Here is a 22,991-nt window from a genome sequence, read left to right on the forward strand (position 1 = left end):
GTACCATTCGTCCAGCCAATGACTTCTGCTGAAGCGGTGACGTAGCAGAATCATGTTTCTGTGATCGCTGTGTTTCTAAATCGTGTAGTCACTCTTGGAAACAACCAAGTAATTCATAATAGTCAAGAAGAAGTGGAGTTTGGCAAGTTCTATCGTTTGGGAATTCACTGCAAACCTTCACGATGGTAAGAACCACATACACCAGGTTATATGCTAACGGATTTTGAGGGAAAATCGTCCAACTAACCAGTTAATAAGGATGATGGTTACAAGAGCAAGGCTAAGCTAATCTTCGTAGCTAACTAGTGATGTGCATACACATCTCTAGAATCCACACAGAAGTTAATATTAGCTAACGACTCTCAAATGTATTGATTATCAATGTAATTGTTTCAATCCGCAAAACAGAAGAAACATGGTTATGGCTGCGGAAGATAGCTGTACAGCTAAATAACGTGACAGCTAACGTCACCCAACACAACGTTAGCTGTACATAAGCTAACTTTGCCTTTTGTACAATTCCGGTGTCTTGGTTTGCTTTCATCCAATAACCGTACAGACATTTGATTGTATTCCAAGGTTAAGTTTAAACAGTCGTTCCCTTTGTGTCATCATTGACTAACGTTTGATTGGATTGTGTCATCTTGATTAGCGAAACCCTCCATTTAATGTAGTTAACTTTAGCTAGTTAGCACTTGGATGGGCTAAAGTAACGTAATGACGTTTTCCACCGTCTTTTCACATGGGTTTGACATAATCAGCACGTGCTTTATTTTGAACGTATTCTGAAGTAAACTCATTTTAATAATTATATTTTGAATACAAATGCATAGATTATTATTAATATAATAGACATGGGCCAACATAATATAATTACAGTAGTCTTTCAAATACCACTGTTCTGTGTTTGAAGTTACTATTTATTTTGATTGTTTTATTGTTAATTATGTTTATCTCCTAGTAATTCATTATCATTTTATGGGTGTTTTCTCAAGCAACTGATTGTTTGGTCAGTTAAATATCAGTTACAACATAACATGTTAAAGGTTTTTTTTTAAGGTGAAAATAAATTAAGTGAATTCTCCTTTGTCATCCAGTCTATTATGTCCTATAATGGAGGGGCGGTCATGGCCATGCGGGGGAAGAACTGCGTGGCAATAGCTGCAGACCGGCGATTTGGCATTCAGGCTCAGATGGTCACCACGGATTTCCAGAAGGTCTTCCCCATGGGAGAGAAGTTGTACATCGGGCTGGCTGGACTGGCCACTGATGTTCAGACAGTGTGAGTGTGTTTAACCTCTTTCTTTCTTGGTGGCAAAACAGTTATTTCCCCACCAGGGCATGATGACGGCACGTGAACAAAACCACTTTGACTACTTTCAGATTTCATGAATTGGTATAACTGAGAATGATGGGGAAACTGGTATTAGTTATACTGTCAGTGGCAGCTAAGAAAGTCATTTAAATGTACGGTCTTTGTGGTTTATTAAAACAATTTTGTGAAATGTCTCAGGAATGATGATGTCTTTTCCTTGTGTGTAGATCCCAGAGGTTGAAATTCAGACTGAACCTGTATGAACTGAAGGAGGGTCGGCAAATCAAACCCAAGACCTTCATGAGCATGGTGTCCAACCTGTTGTATGAAAAGAGGTGAGATTGCCACGGTTACTATCGACACAATTTAGTTTAGACAAGACCCAAGTCGAACTTGCAATCTGCAGATAGACGGCACACTGTTGGCATACATTCTTACAAAAGAATACCTTGTTGATATGTGACTTTTTTATAAGGTTTGGGCCATACTATATTGAGCCTGTGATTGCTGGACTTGATCCCAAAACCTTTGAGCCATTCATCTGCTCTTTGGATTTGATCGGATGCCCCATGGTGACCGAAGACTTTGTCGTCAGTGGCACCTGCTCAGAGCAGATGTATGGCATGTGTGAATCTTTGTGGGAGCCAGACATGGTAAGTAGTGTGTTAAGTTTGAGCTCACTGTTGAGCTGGTTGTTTGCAAATGGCTATCGCAAAAGTATGATGTTCACAAGATCCCACATGGTAATGAGAAGCCTTGTTTCTGCATACACATGTATTTGCTAGTAGTCTCATTTTGGTAAATTGTCTGCTTCAAACTTTTGGGGCGGCGAATAATACCATGAGAATGGTGTCTTTACGCCGCTGACAAATGGCAATTCAACATAAAGTTTAACTTTTGCTTGAAAAAATCTGCTGCCTTTTTATAGTCGGGACATCTATTGTCTGCTCAAAACATTTGAACTTCGGAGGCCATTTTCTAGAGACATAACTCCTCTAGTAAAGTGTGATGTCTAGCTAGAGTTCAGACATGCTGCAGGAATTCTTCAAAAGTATTTGATCGTGCAGGAACCAGAGGACCTGTTTGAGACCATCTCCCAGGCAATGCTGAATGCCGTTGATAGAGATGCCGTGTCCGGTATGGGAGTCGTTGTTCATGTCATGTAAGTATAGTGAGCACAGGTTATGCTTAAGTGGAATTTCAGCTTTGGAGGGATTGACAAACTTTTATTTTCTTCTTTGCAGTGAAAAAGACAAGATCACCACACGAACCTTGAAAGCCAGGATGGACTAGAGCTTCTGTTTCTTCCTGTACGTCACCAACACACACGTTTTGTATAAAAATAATAAACAATCCTTGTTCTGTCTTTCTTCAATAAATGAACGAATGAACTTGACTGATGTCATTAATGGAATACATTTGACTACATTTCCGGCATTTTTTAGTTTTCATTAATATTGTGAGAGCTGAATTTACTGGTTCTGCACCAAACCAAGACCGTTATCCACCTCTTTATACAATAACTAGCTTGGACTGTACACCAGTTTGAAAATAATAGTTAATATTCCAGAAACCGTTAAGTGACTCATCATGTCACACTGCCAGTAGCAGCCGACTGAGACGTTGTAGAATGACATCTCCATAATTTATGATGTTCTTTTAAAGAAATCCCATTCTTTATTTTAATTATGAACCCTCTGACCAGATGGGGTGAAAATACTGTAAAAGTTGCATTCTGGGAAATGTAGAATACTCAATTTTTGTGAGTTTGACTCATACTGAACTCAGCAACATTAACTACTGTAATTAAATGTTATTGCTTAAATGTTTTCTGGTGTTTTGATAAAAAGCCTTATTTCGTCTCCACTTATATTCATCATTCGCCTTGGTAGATTGAATTGTCAGTTATCTAGTGATCTAAATAAAAGTCACTGAAGAAATAAGCATGGCCAAACAAAAACAAGATAAAACTCCCTTTAATATGCAATGAATAGTTTTCAAGTAACTTTTTCCTCTAATGTCTGTTGGTAACAAAACAATACTGTATACAAACACAAAATTGCTACATTAATGTAAACAAGATATAAAAATGACCATTATGGTAATAAAACAAGTATTTGCTGCAGAATTCCCCTCTCTCTGTGAATATTTTTCTTTGACCAACCTCCACCGAGCTCACGGGTAAAATTTCAAAAGTAGTCAAAAACAATATGGCAACGTAACATCCAAACACCAATGTTTATCTTTTTTCTTCTTTTGTCAGAACACTCAGATGCTAAGTTCAGTGGTATGATGTTTTGACTTACTGGTGGAGTCTCATGTACACATCAGCCATGCATTTTTGATATTGCATTCATTTACTTAATACACCATTATATATTAAAGTGTATATCCCCCGTTACAATTTGTCAGCAGTGTTTTAGATTCTTTTTTACTGTGAGAGAAGCCTGATGGCAACTGTCAGGAGTGTTGGTCATGCGATCGGACCATTCAGCGCCTGTAAAAGTTGTTTACACTTGTGTTTGTGTCTAATAGAACTGAGAAGAACAACGACGACATGAACAGAAACGAAAGAGACTGTACTGACGGACCGTTAACAGCTCGTTCAAGGCATTAGTGAGACTGTTTCCGTGCTGGCGTGAGGAGTAACAAGGTGGTGGAGGAGAACTGGGAGGCAGAATATTAAAAGAAAAAAGAAAACAGCAAGATTATCTCACGACTTCAGTGAGCGGTTTCATGGGTTTTTGCAGTCGGCTCGTACATGAGGGAGTTGGGGAGGTGTGTGTGCTTGGAACAGTGTAACAGGCGCGGTGCATCCGTCCTGCCAGACTCAGGCTGGCTGTTGGAGGACACTGGTGCGGTTTTTATTCTGGGCGTAGAGATGCAGGAGGGGTGGGGGGGGGGGGGGGGGGGGGGTGGACCTACACTGAGGTGAAGGAGAAGAGAAATAAGTGCGTGGAGTCTATGATAAGATGTTGGACATGAACTCGTAGAATCGTTTCGAGTACTGCTCTGGGTTCACCGTCGATATTTCTGCCCCCGCCTAAGAAACACACACACAAAAAAAAGCTCAGCAACCCAAATTTTAGCAGCTAAATCCTGTTAGCATACATGTATGTGAGGCTAAGGGCGCATGCGATTGGCTGAAACTCCCACTGTCATCTAAAAGGACTAAAGACAGACGCCAGGAAAGGGGACATTTTTTAAATAACGATGCAATCAAATGAAACGGTGAAGAAAGAAAGAAAGAAAAGCATTCCATCATATCGCTGTATTTTGTTTCAATGACTAAATAAACATACAATTATTATGTTGTATGTATTGCTTTACCAAAAGTATTTTGCCAAAGGCTTAATAACAGTTTAAGAAATAATTCAAATGATAAATACCACTGTAATCTGAATTGTAGCCCGAGAGGGACGGATCATAATGCGTTGACACTCACCCCGTGTTTCACAGTTTTGGCAGCATGTGCAGCCTTTTTCTTTGCGTCATAGTGTGTGAGGATGTCGATGATAGCCATGAAGTACACCTCCTTCTTCACAACACCTAACACAAGAACAACACATCGCAAGAGGTTACATGACATGGTTAGATTACGCTGTACGGCGAGACACACAATTCTCTCTTACGAGGACTTGAGCCTTGAGTTTTAAGCGCTCCAGACAAATGATAAAAATGAAGATAGTGCTTCTCGTTTTTCTTCTAATTAGCTGCCAGCGCTTTATTTAAAGCTAAGCGCTGCGAGTCAGATGGACGTCCGAAGCGACCCTCACCGTCTTGGCTCTTGATTGCGTAAACGTCCACAGAGGGGTCGAACTCCCCGGGGCCAAAGAATCCTCCACAGTTGAGAGGGTTTCCGGGGCTGTCGGGGGGCGTGCCGAACGAGCCGGTGAGAACGCCTCCGCCCATCCCGTCGTTCTCGTACTCCTCCTCCTCCCCCACGCCCTCCACATCCATCTCCTCCTGCTCTGCCCGCTCCACATCATGGATTCCCACCAGGAGACTGTAGTCCATGATCTTTAGGGTGGCCAGGAACTGAGACACACAATACACAAATAACAGGGTGAGAGTGAAATGCCTGCTTGTCACATCCACATGTTTTTGTTGTTGTTCATGATTAAGAGGGCTGGACTGTGATGCTTCATTCATATTGTTGACACTGAAATTCTAAATAAACATTTGAAAACTGATATGAAGATGAAGCAACACCGAACGCCATTAGTATTAAGTTGTCTGTGGAATTAGATTTCATTTCCTCAATGTTTTAATACTTACATTACAATAATAGTACATTACAATAGCTGAGTTACCAAGATATTGTTTTATATGCTTGACGTCTTCTAGTAACTACAATATAAGTTTATAATGTAAATCAAAGAACAAGTAGAATACAGATCCCACCTGAATTTGATGTGTGTTGATGTTGGACGCAACAGACACAAACGCATTAAGGTTTGATGAACATCTCCAGCAAAGTAATCAAATTATGATTTTTTCTTTTAAATGTACAAACTTCTTTTAGTTTCTTAAATTTCAAAAATGTTTAACATTTTTTAGATGTTCAGGAAAATCTGGATATGTTTTTTACCTCTACATCATGTTTTAGCTTCTCCAAAAAGTATTTCTTGTTGTCGTCTCCTATCGGCAGCTTCTGGCCTTCATTCAAGAAGTCGTTGTCTTTAAAAGTTGGGAGTTCTTTTGCCTGAAGAGAGACGAGTAGTTATTTATGAAATAGCAGCAATAATGTCTTTATGAGGATGATTAGTGGTCACGTACAAGGTACTGATACTACTGCTAAGAGTTACAATTACACGGTGATTCATGTTATATTATGGCAGATACATAACGATTAGATCAAAATAAATCGTTCAATGATAAAGATAAAGTTGCATTAAAAAAAGAATTACAGTGAATAGTTGTCTACTGACATTTGTAAGTACCAACTAACAAATAAAAGTATTACACACCGACTCCATGAGGCCAGTGCAAAAGGGTGCGAGTAGAATAAATCTGCTTAAACTTGCTTAATTTAGCTGCCATTTGACAAGTTTGCCTTTGAGGTGAGCTCAGAGCCTTTGTGTTTGTCCCATCATGTCAGCAGCCGTCACTGCACAGAAATAAATAGTACCTTCTCCTTGTCACTGGCTTCCCTCGAGACCGTAGAACCCTGCAGATGAGAGAAAAAGAGGATAATAATAGAATTCATGAAAGCAGCTCAAGACACCTTGGAGGCATTGTTGCATTTTACCCGAGACAGACTGTCAATAGCCATACGGTTGTTTTCTCCAGAGATCTTTTTTTTAAAAACGAGTTTCTGCAAATTTTAACATGAGGGAATGGACTTTTTCCTATTTGTTCCTCCTGGATAATCACTGCAAAATGATTATTGATTCTAGGATGTTGTAGGATGTTTAATAAACATCAATTATGATGTATAGAAAAGAAAAAATCGCAGTGCTCGGACTGTTTTAATGTAATTTATTGAATTGCTTTTCCATTTATTTATAGCAAAAGATATTAAAGTAATATAAAGTAACCACTTTGCAAACGGAGAAAGCTGGAGAGAGCAAATGTTTTGAATTTTGGCTTGACCTGTACGAATGATGAATTAAAATGAGTGATTTTCACCAGATTAATCAACTAATTGCTTCAGCAGTAAAATTAATCAAAAGCTCGTCCCCTCTGATTATATAATTTTCTCGTGGTATTATTTTTCTTGTTGTAGTCAATTTCTCAATTTATTTCGTGCTAATTTGTGTATGTATTATATATTGTTACGTCCCCATGTTATATATTTTAATTAATCCATAATTTTACAAATTAAAGATCGCTCTCTGTATTCACACACTTTCTCTTCATTGAATTAATTCAACGAGCGGTTACAGATGTAAAGAGAGACTGATGTGTGATTTAAGTCTCTGCTTATAATGTTCAGTGTGTAGTTTTGTCCTGTAAAGATTGTGTGATCGATACACGTTTCCGCAATGTAGGAAAGCAACACGTGTTTACCTTCAGGTCATATTTGCGGTGCACGGTGAGGCGGTGGCTGAAAACATTCCGGGTCACCACCATGTACGTTTCTACCCCGTCCACTGTTAGCCTGTACATGCCCAGGAACTGCGGCAGCAGCGTGTTGCCATGACACTCCACTATAAACTGGAGAGAATCAGGGGAGAAGTGTGGGAGTAAGGCATCAAATATACAGTACAGATTGAAACCGGACACGGCAGCGCTCCACAAGTCATTTCATTATCATTTCAACACTTCTGCATCATTTACATGCATGAGCAACTTTCGATTCAAACTGAGGAAGCACATCTTAAATTAACATGTCTTTTCTGTACTCCATCTATACAAACAGTGAACATTTACATTAAGTAGTCCATCAAATGGGGAGGGGGTGTGTTGTATTATGATTGGCATTTTTTGTGTGGGTGTGTGTATGCGTATGTATGTTCATTGTAATGGATGGCTGATTTTAATGCATATCAATAAACAATATGTGATCACAGGAAAAAAGTATTGCATGAAATATCAAAACCTCATTCCCAACATTACACATAGTACAGATGTCTTAAGACGTACGTTCCGGTCGGCCTGTGTGTGAGGAGTGTGGACTTCTACCTGGTGATATTTCTTTAGGATGTTGTGCATCTCAGCGATATCCTCGCTGGACACTGTTTTAATAACAAAGCGGTGGTCGTAGCTGGACAGGAAGCGGTTGCCGAAGCGACCCTGGGAATCGCTGTTGAGCGGGGCGCTCCTCGTTAGAGAGTTCTGCCAACAACAAAAAAACACAACATCCAGTTGTATTCTTACCTAAGAGTAGACATTTTGCAGGACCTCGCTCCCCAGAAATCCTTTGATTGTAACCTCTGACCAGGGACGACTTACCTGGTAGTCCTGGTCATCGATGCAGAACCGCTCCCTCAGGTTTCTGAACACCATGGGGCAGTACTCTTTGAACTTAAAGCGACTAGGCAGGTTTTCTCTGACAGGTAAAAGACACAACCAGTGAGTACGACAAGCTCGACGCTTATTACGGAAAATGTGAAAGAAGAATGTTGAACATCGGATTCATTTCTGCTATTGTGTGCAGAGACAACAATTAAAATTCAGTTGACATTTACAGCATCAAGACAGCAAGACATTTTTAATGCCATCTGAGCGAAGGTTTTCTATCCACAACTGAAGACAGACGTGTAGAAATCTCTCATCTCTTTACGTAACTATAGCACTCTGCTATACGTGGTCTCAAAGCAGTTGTAAACGGACAACAAAAAAAGGTGCATTAATCAAAGAAGCTACAAGATAATCGAATGTGTAAAGACAGCAGATACATAGGATGAACAAAAAGGGAGAGTAGCCAACCGGGTTGACTTTTAGGAGTTACGTAGGATGTTTTGAACGCTGCCGTTGGGTCGAATGTGCCTTTGATAGACTGAGCTGACAGTGCATAAGCTGTGATGTACCTACTTGTTAAATAGGTGGTTGTCCACTTTGATCTTACTGTAGGCTTTAAAGTCATCTGGCATCAGCATTACTGGTACAGGCACATTACTTAACTCGTTAATCTGGGGGAGAGAGAGAGAGAGAGAGAGATCAGACAGGAGCCCGGAGCTGATATTCCCACTTACAGACTGTAATTAAGAAATCAAAGCAGAAATATTGAATTTCATCATTTCACAGTTATAAATTAAACTTAAAACAAACACCCGCATGAAATACCCCACTGTCATGCAGTTCCAGACAAACTCAATATGTGCTTCATTTGGCCCTCATGTACCGAACCTGCTCAGCTGTGAATACCTGCAACAGGCTTCAGTATTCAAAGACAACGCCAAGTGTTTCCCAGCACCAATCGCCCTGTGATTGGTCCATAGCTGTCTATGGACCAATCACATCGGTCCATAGACAGCTGATGAACACCCAAACTCTGATCGTATCTGCTGAAACTCATCATCACACTCATGGACCTCTGAGAAAATGTAATTGATTAATACACCTCCATAAAAAGGGGCCACAAAGCCGTAAAGGGGAAATGGGAGGGAAAGACTGAAGAATAAAGATCCACAGTCGGTAGAGTGGAGTCAAACCGCCCGGAAGTTACCACAACGTGATGACCCGCGATGAACTACAAAGGGCGACGAAGGAGCAGACAATTATTGAATATTTTCCTTCATACACATCTGATTACGTTATCTTAAAAGGTGTTATTTAATCATGCTGAATGGGCCCACTCATTAAAATACAAACACTCCCTCAACTTGAAGCTCTGATGAACCTCAGTGGGCAATTATTATAATTTTGGACATAAAAAGAAAGTCCATGGGAATGGCAGCATCACACAGGCGGTGTACAGCCGTACATCATTTAGACACTAACTGACACTGTGCGGGAGTGAAGTCTACATAAAACTACATAAAAGCAAGTGCACTATTAAACATAACACACAACTCCTGACTGGAAGAAGAGGACTTTGATGACCAGTCTGTTTGATGTATTGAATTGGCTTCCCCCCAAACACCTCAAATCACCCGGCCTGTGAGCTGCAGCCACACGCCCACCGCCAAAGTTCACCCACCGAATCAGGAGATGCTGCAGGGGACGACAAGATCATTAGCTGCTGGCTTAATTCCTGTGTTTGGATGATCCTACCATGTGATTGACAGCTGAGCTAGTATTAAGGATGATGTTTTTTAGAAGTGTGGTCAAGACACAAACACATCTGCTGTGGCTATTATCAATTACATAACAACCATATTAATGTTTGGAAGAGGAGTCAGTTTACCACCCAATACTGTGGCTGCATCAAAACGGTGTATTTTAAACCCAAAAATGAAATAAGTGAAAAATGACACCGGACAGCAACGATGAACTCTAAACACAGATAACAGGCTCATCTTGTATTCAGAGCAGATCAAAAAGTTTCCACCCTGGGAATAGTGTGAGAAGCGCTTTTAATGCACAAGCAAAACACGGACAGTGTGTCATGTGTGTTGCACAGCAGGTGAGAGGGAGCTGCTGGTGCAAACCACCTCCATCACTGGCGTCCCATCCGCCCCTCGCTGCGCGTTACCACACCACAAGAGAACGCGATTTATTGCTTACTGTTAGCTGTCGATACGTGAATGAAGCGATGCAACGAGCTGCAGCAGGCAGACGCATGCACCGTTTTTGTTAAACAATGGCCAGGCTGATTGTCTGCAGCTGAGCACCAACCTCCTGTAACCTGCTGCTCCAGCTGGCGCACCCCTCCCACTCCACCAGCGCAAAAAAAACAACACAAAAACGCCGCTCACGACTGGGCTCCCAAACACTTCACCGTCCACGACGGCAGATTGTTAGCGCACCTTCAGATTGTTAAATGCCCCTTCAGTGCACAACCGGGCGCGGTTGTGCATTTTTTTTCTCCCCCACAGCTGAGACACGCGTCAAATCGCTGCGAAAAAACCCCACACACGCTTCAGGCGAAGCAAACCGCGGTCGCAAGCAGCGAGCTATTTAACAAACTGTGCGACAACAGGCGGCTGGGGGTGCAGAGTCGGCCAGCAGACGTCTGCGTGCGTGCGCTTTAAGCACTTTGTCAAAATAGGGAACCTTTAGCGAACACCGGGGCGCCGCTGTGACAGATGAGCGCAGCCGGCTAACGAGCTAGCAGGCTAGCGAAATCAAAACAGCGGCAGCGTCAACAAACCAAAAGAGAACCGTGGCGTTCGAGACCAAACTCACCGTGTGGTTGACCCCCCACATTAAAATGCTGAGGATGGGCTCGCTCGCACGGAATAATTTCACTTTCTGTCCTATAAAATGCTTCTTTTTCGTCTTGGTTTTGCTAGCGCTGACAGGCGCCGCGCTCGTGCAGTTGGATGACATGTCTCCGGCTGAGAATTTGTAGGGGTCCGCGAGACAGCGCTCACACAGCCTCACCGCACACAAGAAAGAGCTAAAAGCTAAAGGGGGCGTTTTTTTTTGAAGAAGAACAAAAAAGGGTCTATAAGTGCATCTTGCTCGTCGTCTTGACTCGCAGCGAGCCTCTGGTCTTATTGGGAGTCAGCGGTAGAGCATTTTGCGCCGTCACCACCCTTCCTCCTCCCGAGCAGGCCGCGGTGGAGTCCAGAGAGCAGCTAGCCGGTCATCGGGCCACAGCGCTGAACTCTCTCTTTAAAAACAAAACAAAAAAACAACAACAACCCGGAATGGTGAACGCCCGCCGGACTGCGCCTCTCCCACCCCCCCTCCCTCTCAACGTGTGCAACGCAGAACCGGTGTGCTGCTGTGTTACTGGTTGGTGAGTAATCCCATCATGATACGCCTGGCCTGAGATTGTTGTTAGTCACCAACCAGTTCGGGGTCTCCTCAAGATGGCGTCTGTGATGCTCTCAGCGGTCAGCAGCGCCCCCCGCAGGCCGCCGGTGGAGCTGCAGGGGTTCCCACATCTCACGCGGGACCAGACCTGCAGGGGAGATACATGGGTTGTAGGCTGGGGTCGAGGGGTAAAATACAGACACCAAGCCCTTCCAAATTTTGGAGTTTTTATATTTCATATTTTAATCCAATTCAATTTCCAAGATGTGGGTCTGAATGCCGTTTACATTTTATGGGGTAGACTAGCTTTGAATAGTCTAAAAACAGTTATACTGTATACCACTGTAGAAACACCAAGTGTTTTTATCCCTCAATGTTCTTGTTTAATTTAGATAACAGCTTGTCTCCTGTTTCTATCATTTAGAATTGGACATGCATCAAAGCTGTTTGATAACGAGTCACAACAATTTATGTCATCGTGGTTAAAACTGTTGGCAAACCAGACGAAATCCCTCTTTACCACATGTTTCACATACAAAAACAATAGAAATAAATGGTTAAATGATTTCAATGCACTATGTATTCAATTATGAAGAAAAAAACCCGAAACAGACATTAAGACGAAGGATCTTCCATGCAATCTCCATATACCTCACCACGTTGCATTTCCGTTTAAAATGGCCATTCAGTTAGAAAGCTTTCATCGTAATGTTTACATCACTCACAGTATTCATAATTCCAGCTAACCCTGGGATTGTTACGAGAGCTTTGATGTTCTCTGCATGTTCCCAAAGTCTCCATTTGTACATCGTATTGTTCGTTAGTATTCAGCTGCCATATAGTCATCTTTATTTTGTCCAATCTGTATGATATTTTGTCCCATATGTGCTGCTATTGTTGTGGTTACAAAGTACGCTGTAAAAGGAGATCTCCAATCTCAAATGGTAAGATTTTAATTTAATACAATGAAATTAAAAAATCCCCGTTTCCCTGAAATATTATAAGAATTGTGTGTGTTTGATAAGGCATTCATAACATTTTCTGACTGTGTAAATCATAGTTATAAATATTTTTTATTGTGCATTGATTTATGGCTCCACCCGCCATTTCTTCTATTGATATATTACATGCAAATAATGCATTTTAATACATGTAAAAAAACTGGAGCGACAATTTACATTTCAAATGAAATCCCACCACCACACCTCTTTGTGGGTCAACCTATGGCTCGGGCCCCCGGGACAGAGGCCTGCAGGGCCTCTGGGACAAAACCATTTAACATTAGAATCTAAGTGAGACAAGCACAGCGCCTGGCTATTCCTTCTCCCGTGCAACATATTGAAATTAATTAATTAACAAAGACAGTAAAATAAAGAAAGAAAAAATGTGAACGTGTTGTCGGGCTCATGCAGGGAAACTGAATGTGTAAAAAGTCCGCGGGGCCTGATAGCCAGTCTGCCCCGTGAGCGAGGCGACAAAATAATATCACGTGATCCAAAATGGGCAGTCCTCTGACGGTGCTGAAAAAGCCATTTTCTGGCGCTGCTGCAAATTCTGCCCAAGTCCAAGTAATTTACCCGGATCCTCGTAGGGAGGAGAGGGGGGGGACCCGTATGTCTAAACCAGGTAGGAACGATGCATCAGCGATCGCTCTTTGTGCGGCGCGTCGCGCCGCCGTTCGCCGCGGCGCGCACAGAGCGCACGGTGTCACATTTTGAGTCTCTCTTGTTCGCCTCCTCATACAGCCCTGTCAGTAAATTTAAGATGGCTGCTTTGTGTACCAGTGTGTGTGTGTGTGTGTTTTTTTCTTTCTGTGGCTCCTGCATCCCACTCCCCTCACACAACCCCCCCCCCCCCCCCCCCTCCCCGATCCCCAACATCAGTGTCCGTGTTTTCTCTGGATGCGTTTTGTGGGGAATTGCTGCACGCGGAGCTCCGCTCTTTTGTTGGGTCCGGTGGTCGCGGGGCAGAGCTGGATGCACAAGCCGAGGCCACTACAGGGGCGACTCTGCTGCCCGCAGGCTGTGCACTAGCTCACCGCCTGCATTCAGCTGCACGACACCACTCCCCTTCCCTATCCCCTGCTCCACACGCGTTATTACACGTCGTTACAGTCGGACTCTTTGCCCACCAACCCCCTTTGTTGTGGTTTCCCCAACCTGCTGTCCCAAGGACGAGCCGCAGACATTGTCTGAGGACACTCGCCGACTGCACGGGAAAGACCTCGTCTTCTCACCGAGGACGCGAGCGTGTGGCTGCTGTGTGTTTCTCTGTCACCAGAAGCTCTCATGTTGTTGTTTGTTTTCCACTGCAGATCTGTCCAGATGGATAAAATGCAGCCCAACCGGATTAAAATCACAGATCTGAATCCACACCTCTCGTGCCCGCTGTGTGCTGGTTACTTAATTGATGCTACGACCATCGTAGAGTGCCTGCACTCCTGTAAGTTGCTCACGTGACAGCGTTGCCTTACATGCATGCATACTGTTGGCTTCAACGCCGGCATGACATTAGCACAAATCTTAAAACTGTATGTGCATTTAGCAGAGCTGCGGTAGTCGCACACTGTGACCTCACCTTAATGTTCTTTTTGGGTAATCTAACATCTGTGTGCACAGTAATGATGCGTGTGACATACTCCCATTCATGTAGGCAATGTGTATGAGATGTAAGACGACGAGCAGCGATGTAATATTGTATTACATTGAATTGAAAGTGCCCATGATGGTCCACGTCACACTGCAATATACACAGCAGTGGCTTAACATAAGTCGATGTCCTTTCTTTCTCCGTCCAGTTTGTAAAACTTGCATCGTTGCCTTCTTGGAGACAAATAAGTTCTGCCCTCGATGTGACGTTCAGGTCCACAAGACATGTCCACAGCTCAGCATCAGGTAAGTTGTGTTGATGTATGAAGGGCATCCTATGAAAATACCTCTGGGTGTCATTCTTATCAACAAGCATGTCTTATTGCTTTGCAGGGCAGACAAAACTCTACAAGATATTGTTTATAAGCTCGTTCCGGGGTTATTCAAAGGTAGGACCATGTTTCTTGAAGCAAGCTATACCACTTTATGATGCCTTATGTTGCAAATGGACACGTGTGTGTGTGTGTGTGTGTGTGTGTGTGTGTGTGTGTGTGTGTGTGTGTTTGTTTGTCTGATCGCAGATGAGATGAAACGGAGGCGGGACTTTTACGCGGAGAATCGCGTTTTGGAACCGGGGGAAGTGGTGGAGACGTTTAACATCGCTGAGGATGAAATCATCAGTCTGTCTATACAGTTCTACGAGAGGAACAAGTGAGTCAAACACATCTCAGTTTTTTACAAAACACAGCACTGTGGATTCTTAGACAATTTTACGAACAACGCAATGCAACTATATGGTCATCGACAAAGCAAACGAGAGAGGAACGACTTAAACATGCAATTAATGAGTAGTTACGTAAACAAAGGGGGAATAAGATCTGTGTTGCCACTCAAAACGATTCCATTCACACCTGCTGTACGTCTCTCTGAACATGGATTTCTGTATGTGTGGAAAGAATTGTTCATTATTATTTAACACCTTCTCTTTGTATTTGATATTTCCCTGCAGAAATAATGAGAGGCAGCATTCAGAGTTGGAAGGGGACAAGGTAAAGCCTGATCTTTGTATAAAAAAAACAATGTTGGTTAAAGCAGTGGTTGAAGCCCGCTACTCTTCATGTCTAATGTGGTTTTGTGGTCTTCACCCTGGATTTATGTGTTCCCCTCTCAGTCCAATGGTAAACGCTTCCTGCAGTGCCCAGCAGCCATGTCCGTCATGCATTTGGCAAAGTTCCTCCGTAGCAAGATGGATATTCCCAACAACTATCGGGTAAGCGGACACTTGGCAATACACAAAAACTCCTGCCGTATATTGATTGGAGTTACAATTCATTCCACACAAAGTCAAGTTGTTATCACCGTCACAAAAGGGGGTTGAATTTGATTGTATGCAATTGTCTGCTTTTAAAGAGAAACCCGTACTGTTATTGGAGCTGTGAGAACATGATCGCTAACAGAATTCAGAATACACCAAATCATATGTGCTCAAACAGAGTGGCATTGCTGCAAAATCAAAACTGCAAAATTGTTGCAACAAAGCAGCAACTTTGCTGCTTCAGTTGGCTTTCAGTGCTTTCCCCGGTTTTATTTATTTTTAGCCAAGATATTTACTTTATCAATGAATAATTAACAGTTTTGTTCCTGGCTGCAGTCGTAGCGGCGAATGAGGCCCAACTTTCGCCTCATCGTTTAGCATTTAACAACTGTGGTTGACTTGGTGCATGCGGTCGGTGCCTGAAATATTCAAGGACATTTCCTGCATGGAGAGATGTGTGAATGGGATCAGGGATGCATATCCAAAAAATTCTGCGCTGCCAGCGTCAAAGCCCTCGGAGCATTTCAGGGAAAATTGCTTGGCACCAGTTCAAGTTAAGCCGGGATAACGGCCCAGTTAGTATTCCCAGTACTGATGATGACTTCAACGAAGGATTCGTATTTTATACAGTGTTTTCTTTTCACCTCAGCTCAAAGATACTGGTATCAGCCTTAGATGATCAACAATGATCAAACATTTGCGTAGAGTAGATCTAAACTTCCAAATGAAGAAATCTAAACATTGTGTTTAGTAGTTTTTTTTTCAAATGTGTGTTACAGGTGGAGGTGTTGTATGGAGATGAACCCTTGAAGGACTACTACACACTAATGGACATTGCCTACTTTTACGAGTGGCGACGAGTGAGTTGCATCTTTCATTCCTTTTTTTAACTGCAAACCGCAAATACAATGCTGTCATAGCTCTCGGCTTCCTGTAGCTGGAATGCTTTCGTTTTTATTCCCATCTTTGCACTGACTCAAAGTTTACATATTAAATGTCCCTTGACATTACTGCTGGCAATAGTTTTTCGTATTTTATATGTTCCTAAATTGATAATGTGAAGGGTAGCCAATAGGATAGGCCCACACGTTTGATCAAATGTGTGTTTCTTTGACAACGGGTCAAACGATATTCCGTTTATATGAAAGATCGTGTGACCTAATGTAATACTGGGTCTCCTTGATGTGTTTTTAGTTTCTTTTAGATAAAAAATAACCACTGTGGCAAACAAACCTTTGACACTGAAATGTTTTGTTCAGCAAAATACTCTACAAATTAACTCAACTTTTATAACTTTTGCGAGAAGTAAGAAAACTAACACTACAGCAGAATTAAATTACGTCGGAGCAAAAGAGCGACTAGTCCTGTCATTGTGTGTACGTGTGTGCAGACTGGACCCATCCCCCTGCAGTATCTGGTCAAACCCAGCAGGAAGCGCCGGAGGCCCCCCCAGTCTGCCGTGCAGGGCCACTCCGACGGCGTCAACACCAGCCCGACATCGGAGAGCGATTCCCACAGCGACAAAGTCCCCAGTCCCACGGCGGCCCAGCCGCCCAGAGCCTCCTCGCAGTCCAGCCCGGCGTCCCACAACCTCTCCCCCGCCATCCAAAGCTCCAACGGCACCACGGTGACCAACAACACTCAGCGACACACTCTGGCCTCCAAACAGGGCGCCAACGCTCGGAAGGTGACTGTCAACGGCACGAGCTCCGGGGCCAGCAAAGAGGAGGCGAGAGGAGGCGACAAAAGCGGCTTGCCCCCGACGACCTAACGTGCAGGAAAGGGGGGAGCGGGGAGGACAGTGTTTGAATTGCTCCCCCGACCGATCTTTCTAAATGGAGAGGAAAAGACGAGCTCGAGCCTTCTGGACAAAAAAAGGAGGCAGATTATGGTTCTCATCTTTCAGCGGGAAAGACTGAGAAGGGCAGCCAAATAGACACCTGTGTGCGTGTATGTGCGTGTATGTGCGTGTGTGTGTGTGTGTGTGTGCGCGCGTGTGTTTGTGTGTGTTAGACTAGAACAGTGCACACATACAAACTGTACAGTATGTATCAAATGTGGGCATGTGTGCATACATATGTATAAACTTATCTTTTATACAAGATATTGTAATCGTTTTGTATTGTATATGCAGTGGGTCTTTCATTTCCATACTGTAAATGTATCAACATCGATCTGCCTCCATAACACGGGACAAAATGCTAAGAAGGCATCGCAGTGTTCGTCGCTGCAGGAGTTGGATGTAAAGAGAAAAACAGTCATGTTAATTACTGCTGTATGTGTCCATTAAAAGCAAATGTTCATCAGGTAACAGGTACATTACATTGAACGGTTGATGCACTTTGTCACGGTCAGCTCACACAATCCAACAAGTATTTTCCAACTGGAGAAGCATTTATATTTACAAAGTTCCTCGCACTACCACGCTTGTGAAAAGACGTTTGCCATCAGGCCGTGTTCTTTTCTCTCATGGCAGTTGAAGAGCTCAAAAAGGGATTCGAATATTTGGCCGTGTATGTTGTAGTTCCATACATTTCAACATTCCTTTTGTTTCTTTTCAACGATACTTTTTTTTTTTATCAGCCATATGTGCATGTTTTAGGTCAATAAAATGTTTACTTACTAGGTTTTTCTGACCTGATTGTGCTGTTTATGATTCCCTGAATGTGATAGGTTGTAAAGCATGTAGCAAGAATGGAGCTTTAGATTAAATAAATTTTGCTTGACTTTTAATATGAACAGCTTGTTTCTCACAGGGAGCTAACCTGTGTATGAAATGGAGGGACTGAAGTGTTAGTCACTCCATTACAATAATATACATACTCTATACATTATTCAATTAAAATTTATGAGTAATAAACTAAACATGCCATGACACATATCACTGTTTCCCAACCTTTATACAGCAATAACATTTCCTTGTTGTGGTGAGGTGGATGTTCAGCTGGTCTCTCTTTTGAGCGGATCGAACTGACACATGATTAAAGTCATGTGACCAATAAAAGGCCAAACCCTCTGCTTACCAGAATGAATTTAATCACAGTTCTATAATATCACCACAGAAATCTAAAAAGTAATGTGGTATATACGTCACTGAGATTTTACTCAAGCAGCCTGTGCTGAATCTGAAAACATAAGATTTTGACAGATCTTTTTCACTCTGCATGTACAGCAAAATGTCAGTCGCCAACAAGCACAGCCACCTGCTGTGGGATGCACACAGGTAAAGTCTTCTCTCTCTCGATTTGTTATCAAGGTTTATGGTTTCTGCATGCAGTACATGGCATTCTCAATACCGAGGCTCCATAAGGGAAAGTGTCTTAAATAATCATGGCATCAAAACCTGCGACCCAAGTGACTGCTTATTTCTTAAATTTAAATTAACAAAATAAATTAATCTCGTAAACAGAAAGATATTTTATACATGGGGAAGCATCAGCCAAGTCAGATTGTAGTTCCAAAAATCACACTTATAGGATGGTAAAATATACAGTGTACAGTCTATATATCTTCAAAATCTGATCCATAACACGAGTCAACCACTCTTTAACATCCCTTTTATATGGACTTCCTGTATCATTTATAACATTGCCCAATATGGCGTAAGAAAATAAAGATCTCACAGCAATCTCAGTACAAAACAGTAAAATGTCTCTGTATGCTAACCTCTATTATACAACAGATTATCATCATATAGTCCAACACTCAGCGTTAATGCAACATTTTGTCTCCCATAGAAAAGACAAAGCAAGAAAAATCGAGATTCAAAAACTGAGATGTACAATGTACGAAAATGTGTGCAACAGCAACATAAATACGCAGAGCAAATTCATCTGACTCTCAAGAGTCTTTATGTTTGTGCAATGTTGCAGAAAGAACGAAGGCTTGCTTGTGCGTCCCGTCACAGTAAGGCGGGTTGTTTGAATACTTGCAACCACACAGCCAAACTGTGGCATCTTTCTCTGGGACAAAACGTAGCGGTGACAGGCCTTGGGCTTTGGTCTTGTGGGCTCCGTCGCAGAAAGGCTGAAAGATGATCAGAGAATATTTAGGACCTGTAAAGGACTCGACAGGTGTGATGCGAGATGAGAAGTCAACGAGCGGTTTTCACCTGATTCTTGCTGTGTCCACAGGCGCACCACGAGTAACGCTTCCCACCAATGAGCTCCACCTTGAAAGGCTTCTTGAAGGGGACAACAGGTTCTGGAGGAAGCGTGGAGAGCTGCACCTGCAAACAGAGGAACAGAAGAGTACTTGGTTGCATTTAAAAAGTCATGCAGTAACGTTGTAGGGTGGGAATACTCTAAAGTCAACATGTTCCACATCGTCAAAGTTGGTTGACATAAACACATTTGAATTCTCAATTATTTATTATGAAAAGAAAGCTTGGTGCATGCTCTTATAGCAGTATTTTAACAGATGCCTGCATGATTGAACATTCAAGGAGCATTCTTTGTCTTATCTGAACTACCTGCATCCACATTCTCTGTGATCAGGTGTCTCAAATCTAACATTGAACGGCTAACGAAGGCCAGAGACAACGTTCTCTTAACGTTAGCCCAAACATGTCTTATTTACAAAAGCCCAGGGCAAATATAGGACTTCACTTACCTTGGTACCTGCGATAGCGGTTCTCCAAGGTTGCCGCAGGGTTAAACGCGTCCATTTGAAGTCTATTCTGGTCACCAGAGGGTTCATGTTTCCAAAGACTTTTCACGTCGCGTCAATGTGACGTCTACTTGTGAGGCGCTGCTAAGTGTCGCTCACAACGGGATTGGAGGAATCACTTCCGGTAGAGTGACGTAGGAGAAATTGAACCAATCCTGGGGCGGATACCGGTTAGCGGCGGATTAAATGGATGTGATTTACTGTCAAAACATACTGTAGGCCGGACCTTCAAAAAAAGCTATAGGGAACCAGTACACATTTTCGCAGTCTTTATTTTTTTTTTTAGAATTTGGTAACTTTCATCATTGGAGCGGAGGAACAATTTGTCTTCTAATGTAATCATATTTTTAAAAAAGTAAAAATATTGGTTAAAATCTCATAGGAAAAAGTATTAAGATTAATTAAGAGAATGCTATAGAGAAACCCCTGGAGATATGACTTTTACAATAAGATATTATAGTCAGCTGTCACTGCTCCGCTTAAGGTAGCTTCCACCACTGTCAATTAATAACTTGCTACAATGGTGTGCAAAAATGTTGGCCCCCCTCATCAACACGCTGATCAGGCGATTAGCCACCCAGATCATCATTGGTCCTCATCTACCAAGCAGGCCGTTTGTGACATCAGCTTAAAAAAATGTTTTTGTCTTAAAGGACACATCATTACTTTATAGCATATTTTTTCTTTCTTTATTCTTATTTTTTAAATTTATTTTTCTTTGGGAGGGTGCCCAAATCTTCACATACCACTTCATGCATGTCATCTTCAACACTTATTTTTTTCAGCCATGTTTTAATGGGTAGACGATATTCTGTTAAAATCATATTATCAAAAAAGCAATGTAATTCCTACAAACAAAATATAATTTTGAAAAGTATGAAAGGAAAACATCACAAAGTGTCACTTTGTTTGTTTACTGCACCTTAACCTCCAAGGTTAGACGCTTTGCATGCTCTTCATTTAGACGCCTTTAATCGACTTCACTAAATCCTGGAAGATGACTTTCAAGTGTGAGCCGTCGCAGTACGGTGCGCCCTTGGTTTGCTTGCAGGCACACAGCATGACGGCCTTGTCTTTGTCAGCGGTGAAGCGCAGAGGTTGGATAGTCGGAGCTTTTGACACGTGAGTTCCGTCACAGAAAGGCTGATAAAGAAAAAAAGAGAACGCGTGAGGGCTGTAGGAAACAGTCTTGGGTAATGTGCACATATTTAAATGAGTCATTTACAGGGCCCTACTTCTGATTCAGGGATAGTTTAGATTATTTGACGTGGGCTCGTATGAGATACTTATCCATAGTCAGTGTTTTACCGTAAGCAGAAAAAGATCTGATTGCCCCCCGGTGGGTAAACAAACAGGAGTAACAGCACAAAGGCAAAACGTTTTATAGACACCTGAAAAAAGACTCAGCTGTGTTGTTAATTTACAGATTTTTATCAATGGAGTCATGGGGCTTAGATGTCTGACACCAAGTTAAAGCGGTGAAAGTAATCTACAAATAATGTACGATTAAACCTTTTTTTTTTTTTTAGGTAGCTAAAAACATATTGGCCATGACAGCTTGCTGCTTTGATCTCGTGCTGGTACACGTGTGTGTTTCTCCAAACCGAGACAAGCAAATAGAACAAGACAAAAGTGTATTTGCGTGGTTACACCTCCTGCTAGTCTGTAATGCAAACAAAAAATAGCACAACCCTGATTTCTGTCTAGATATGTGTTGATTGACCAGGATTTCTGGATTGGAATCTTCATCTGTAAGATATATATATAATTATATAATGGAGTTGAGGATCTCTGGAAATATCAGACTAGTTTGAAGTGAAATTACATAAAAAAAAGATGACCTCAGCCACCGGTTGGTGATCTTCATTGTGGTCAGTCACAACATTTAATTTGATTCTCCACCAGCAAACTGCTACGCCCCATTCGAACCGGTCAAACATACTCACCTGTTTCTTACTGTGTCCACAAGCACACCAGGCGTAGCGTTTCCCAGCAGACAGCTTCACTCTGTAGGGCAGCCGGGCTGCAGCCACAGGTTGTGTGGACTGCAGGCAGCACGGAACCTGCAGGCAGAATGATAATCACAACATGTGACACAGCACAGAGAATATGTAAGCAAATTATATATATATACAAACATTACATATTTATATAAAAATATTGATACATCTTTTGTTACATACAACAGTAGGAGAGCTGGTCTAACCGGTAGGTGTCGTTTTGGGGGTTTACATTGAAGCGAGAAAGCCCACATTAGATTTCGTATCATGACTGGGCACTAATTGTGAACGGGAAGAACTAAAGGAGACCGGGCGACGGAAGCGGGAAAAAACGCTCGACATAGAAATACTTTGTAGTTTGTAAAGACCGCTCACCAGGGAGGGAGAAGGTCTCCTGAGGCTCTGCGTCCATCCTCGGCGCACTGCGACTAAACAGATGCTCGCGTTCATGTTCACGCCACCGGACGGGGAAGATCCCGCAGGACCGAACGAAAAGGTGCCTCACGAGAACTTCGGACGGACTTCAGTGGAAGCTGCAATATGGCCTCTGCTCCGCTGGTAGCGCGTCCCGAAGCCCCTCCTACTACTTTCTGCCTCAGCCGACTTCCTCGTCAGACACCTTCATTCATTACGTTTAAAAAAAAAGGTACACGTGATCCGCCCGTCTCTTAAAACTACTGTCAAATAGTGCAGTGTTTGCTTATAACGGTAAAAACTCAAATATGTGAATTCATCTCTACTCGAGCGCACAAACTACTAACAAAGAGAAATCATTCAACACCGGAGAGAAAATG

The 22,991-nt window shown here is 42.4% G+C and overlaps 5 protein-coding genes across 8 annotated transcripts; 2 read left to right on the forward strand and 3 right to left on the reverse strand.

The window, feature by feature from the left end:
* The first annotated feature begins 2 nt into the window (after positions 1-2).
* Positions 3-2,706, forward strand: psmb3 (proteasome 20S subunit beta 3). The gene is made up of 6 exons (XM_040187489.2): positions 3-185; positions 1,098-1,282; positions 1,543-1,650; positions 1,791-1,968; positions 2,383-2,477; positions 2,560-2,706. Exons 1-6 carry the CDS (start codon positions 183-185, stop codon positions 2,606-2,608), a joined length of 618 nt encoding a protein of 205 aa, XP_040043423.1. The 5' UTR covers positions 3-182; the 3' UTR covers positions 2,609-2,706.
* A 569-nt stretch (positions 2,707-3,275) lies between these two features.
* LOC120825694 (phosphatidylinositol 5-phosphate 4-kinase type-2 beta) lies at positions 3,276-11,762 on the reverse strand. 2 transcript variants are annotated; one of them, XM_078108954.1, is made up of 10 exons: positions 11,663-11,762; positions 8,795-8,892; positions 8,213-8,309; positions 7,943-8,095; positions 7,328-7,474; positions 6,447-6,485; positions 5,907-6,020; positions 5,092-5,353; positions 4,761-4,864; positions 3,276-4,358 (listed from the first exon to the last, which is right to left on the reverse strand). In XM_078108954.1, exons 2-10 carry the CDS (start codon positions 8,857-8,859, stop codon positions 4,278-4,280), a joined length of 1,062 nt encoding a protein of 353 aa, XP_077965080.1. In that variant the 5' UTR covers positions 8,860-8,892; positions 11,663-11,762; the 3' UTR covers positions 3,276-4,277. The 2 variants fall into 2 exon arrangements, with proteins under 2 accessions (XP_077965080.1, XP_040043405.1); XM_040187471.2 differs by lacking the exon at positions 11,663-11,762 and adding an exon at positions 11,051-11,404.
* LOC120825698 (polycomb complex protein BMI-1) lies at positions 10,944-18,262 on the forward strand. 3 transcript variants are annotated; one of them, XM_040187478.2, is made up of 9 exons: positions 10,944-11,609; positions 13,941-14,068; positions 14,424-14,520; positions 14,608-14,663; positions 14,796-14,925; positions 15,224-15,263; positions 15,386-15,484; positions 16,309-16,389; positions 16,920-18,262. In XM_040187478.2, exons 2-9 carry the CDS (start codon positions 13,951-13,953, stop codon positions 17,298-17,300), a joined length of 1,002 nt encoding a protein of 333 aa, XP_040043412.1. In that variant the 5' UTR covers positions 10,944-11,609; positions 13,941-13,950; the 3' UTR covers positions 17,301-18,262. The 3 variants fall into 3 exon arrangements, with proteins under 3 accessions (XP_040043412.1, XP_040043411.1, XP_040043410.1); XM_040187477.2 differs by lacking the exon at positions 10,944-11,609 and adding an exon at positions 13,094-13,252; XM_040187476.2 differs by lacking the exon at positions 10,944-11,609 and having other exon boundaries at positions 13,787-14,068.
* A 286-nt stretch (positions 18,263-18,548) lies between these two features.
* On the reverse strand, positions 18,549-20,479 carry LOC120825709 (uncharacterized). The gene is made up of 3 exons (XM_040187492.2): positions 20,141-20,479; positions 19,641-19,757; positions 18,549-19,555 (listed from the first exon to the last, which is right to left on the reverse strand). The coding sequence occupies exons 1-3, from the start codon at positions 20,225-20,227 to the stop codon at positions 19,370-19,372; spliced, it is 390 nt and encodes a 129-aa protein (XP_040043426.1). The 5' UTR covers positions 20,228-20,479; the 3' UTR covers positions 18,549-19,369.
* On the reverse strand, positions 20,452-22,807 carry LOC120825710 (uncharacterized). The gene is made up of 3 exons (XM_040187493.2): positions 22,573-22,807; positions 22,144-22,260; positions 20,452-21,340 (listed from the first exon to the last, which is right to left on the reverse strand). Exons 1-3 carry the CDS (start codon positions 22,645-22,647, stop codon positions 21,158-21,160), a joined length of 375 nt encoding a protein of 124 aa, XP_040043427.2. The 5' UTR covers positions 22,648-22,807; the 3' UTR covers positions 20,452-21,157.
* Positions 22,808-22,991: the final 184 nt, after the last annotated feature.

This window comes from Gasterosteus aculeatus, chromosome 9 (assembly GCF_964276395.1).
Source record: "Gasterosteus aculeatus chromosome 9, fGasAcu3.hap1.1, whole genome shotgun sequence".
Classification (NCBI taxonomy): domain Eukaryota; kingdom Metazoa; phylum Chordata; class Actinopteri; order Perciformes; family Gasterosteidae; genus Gasterosteus; species Gasterosteus aculeatus.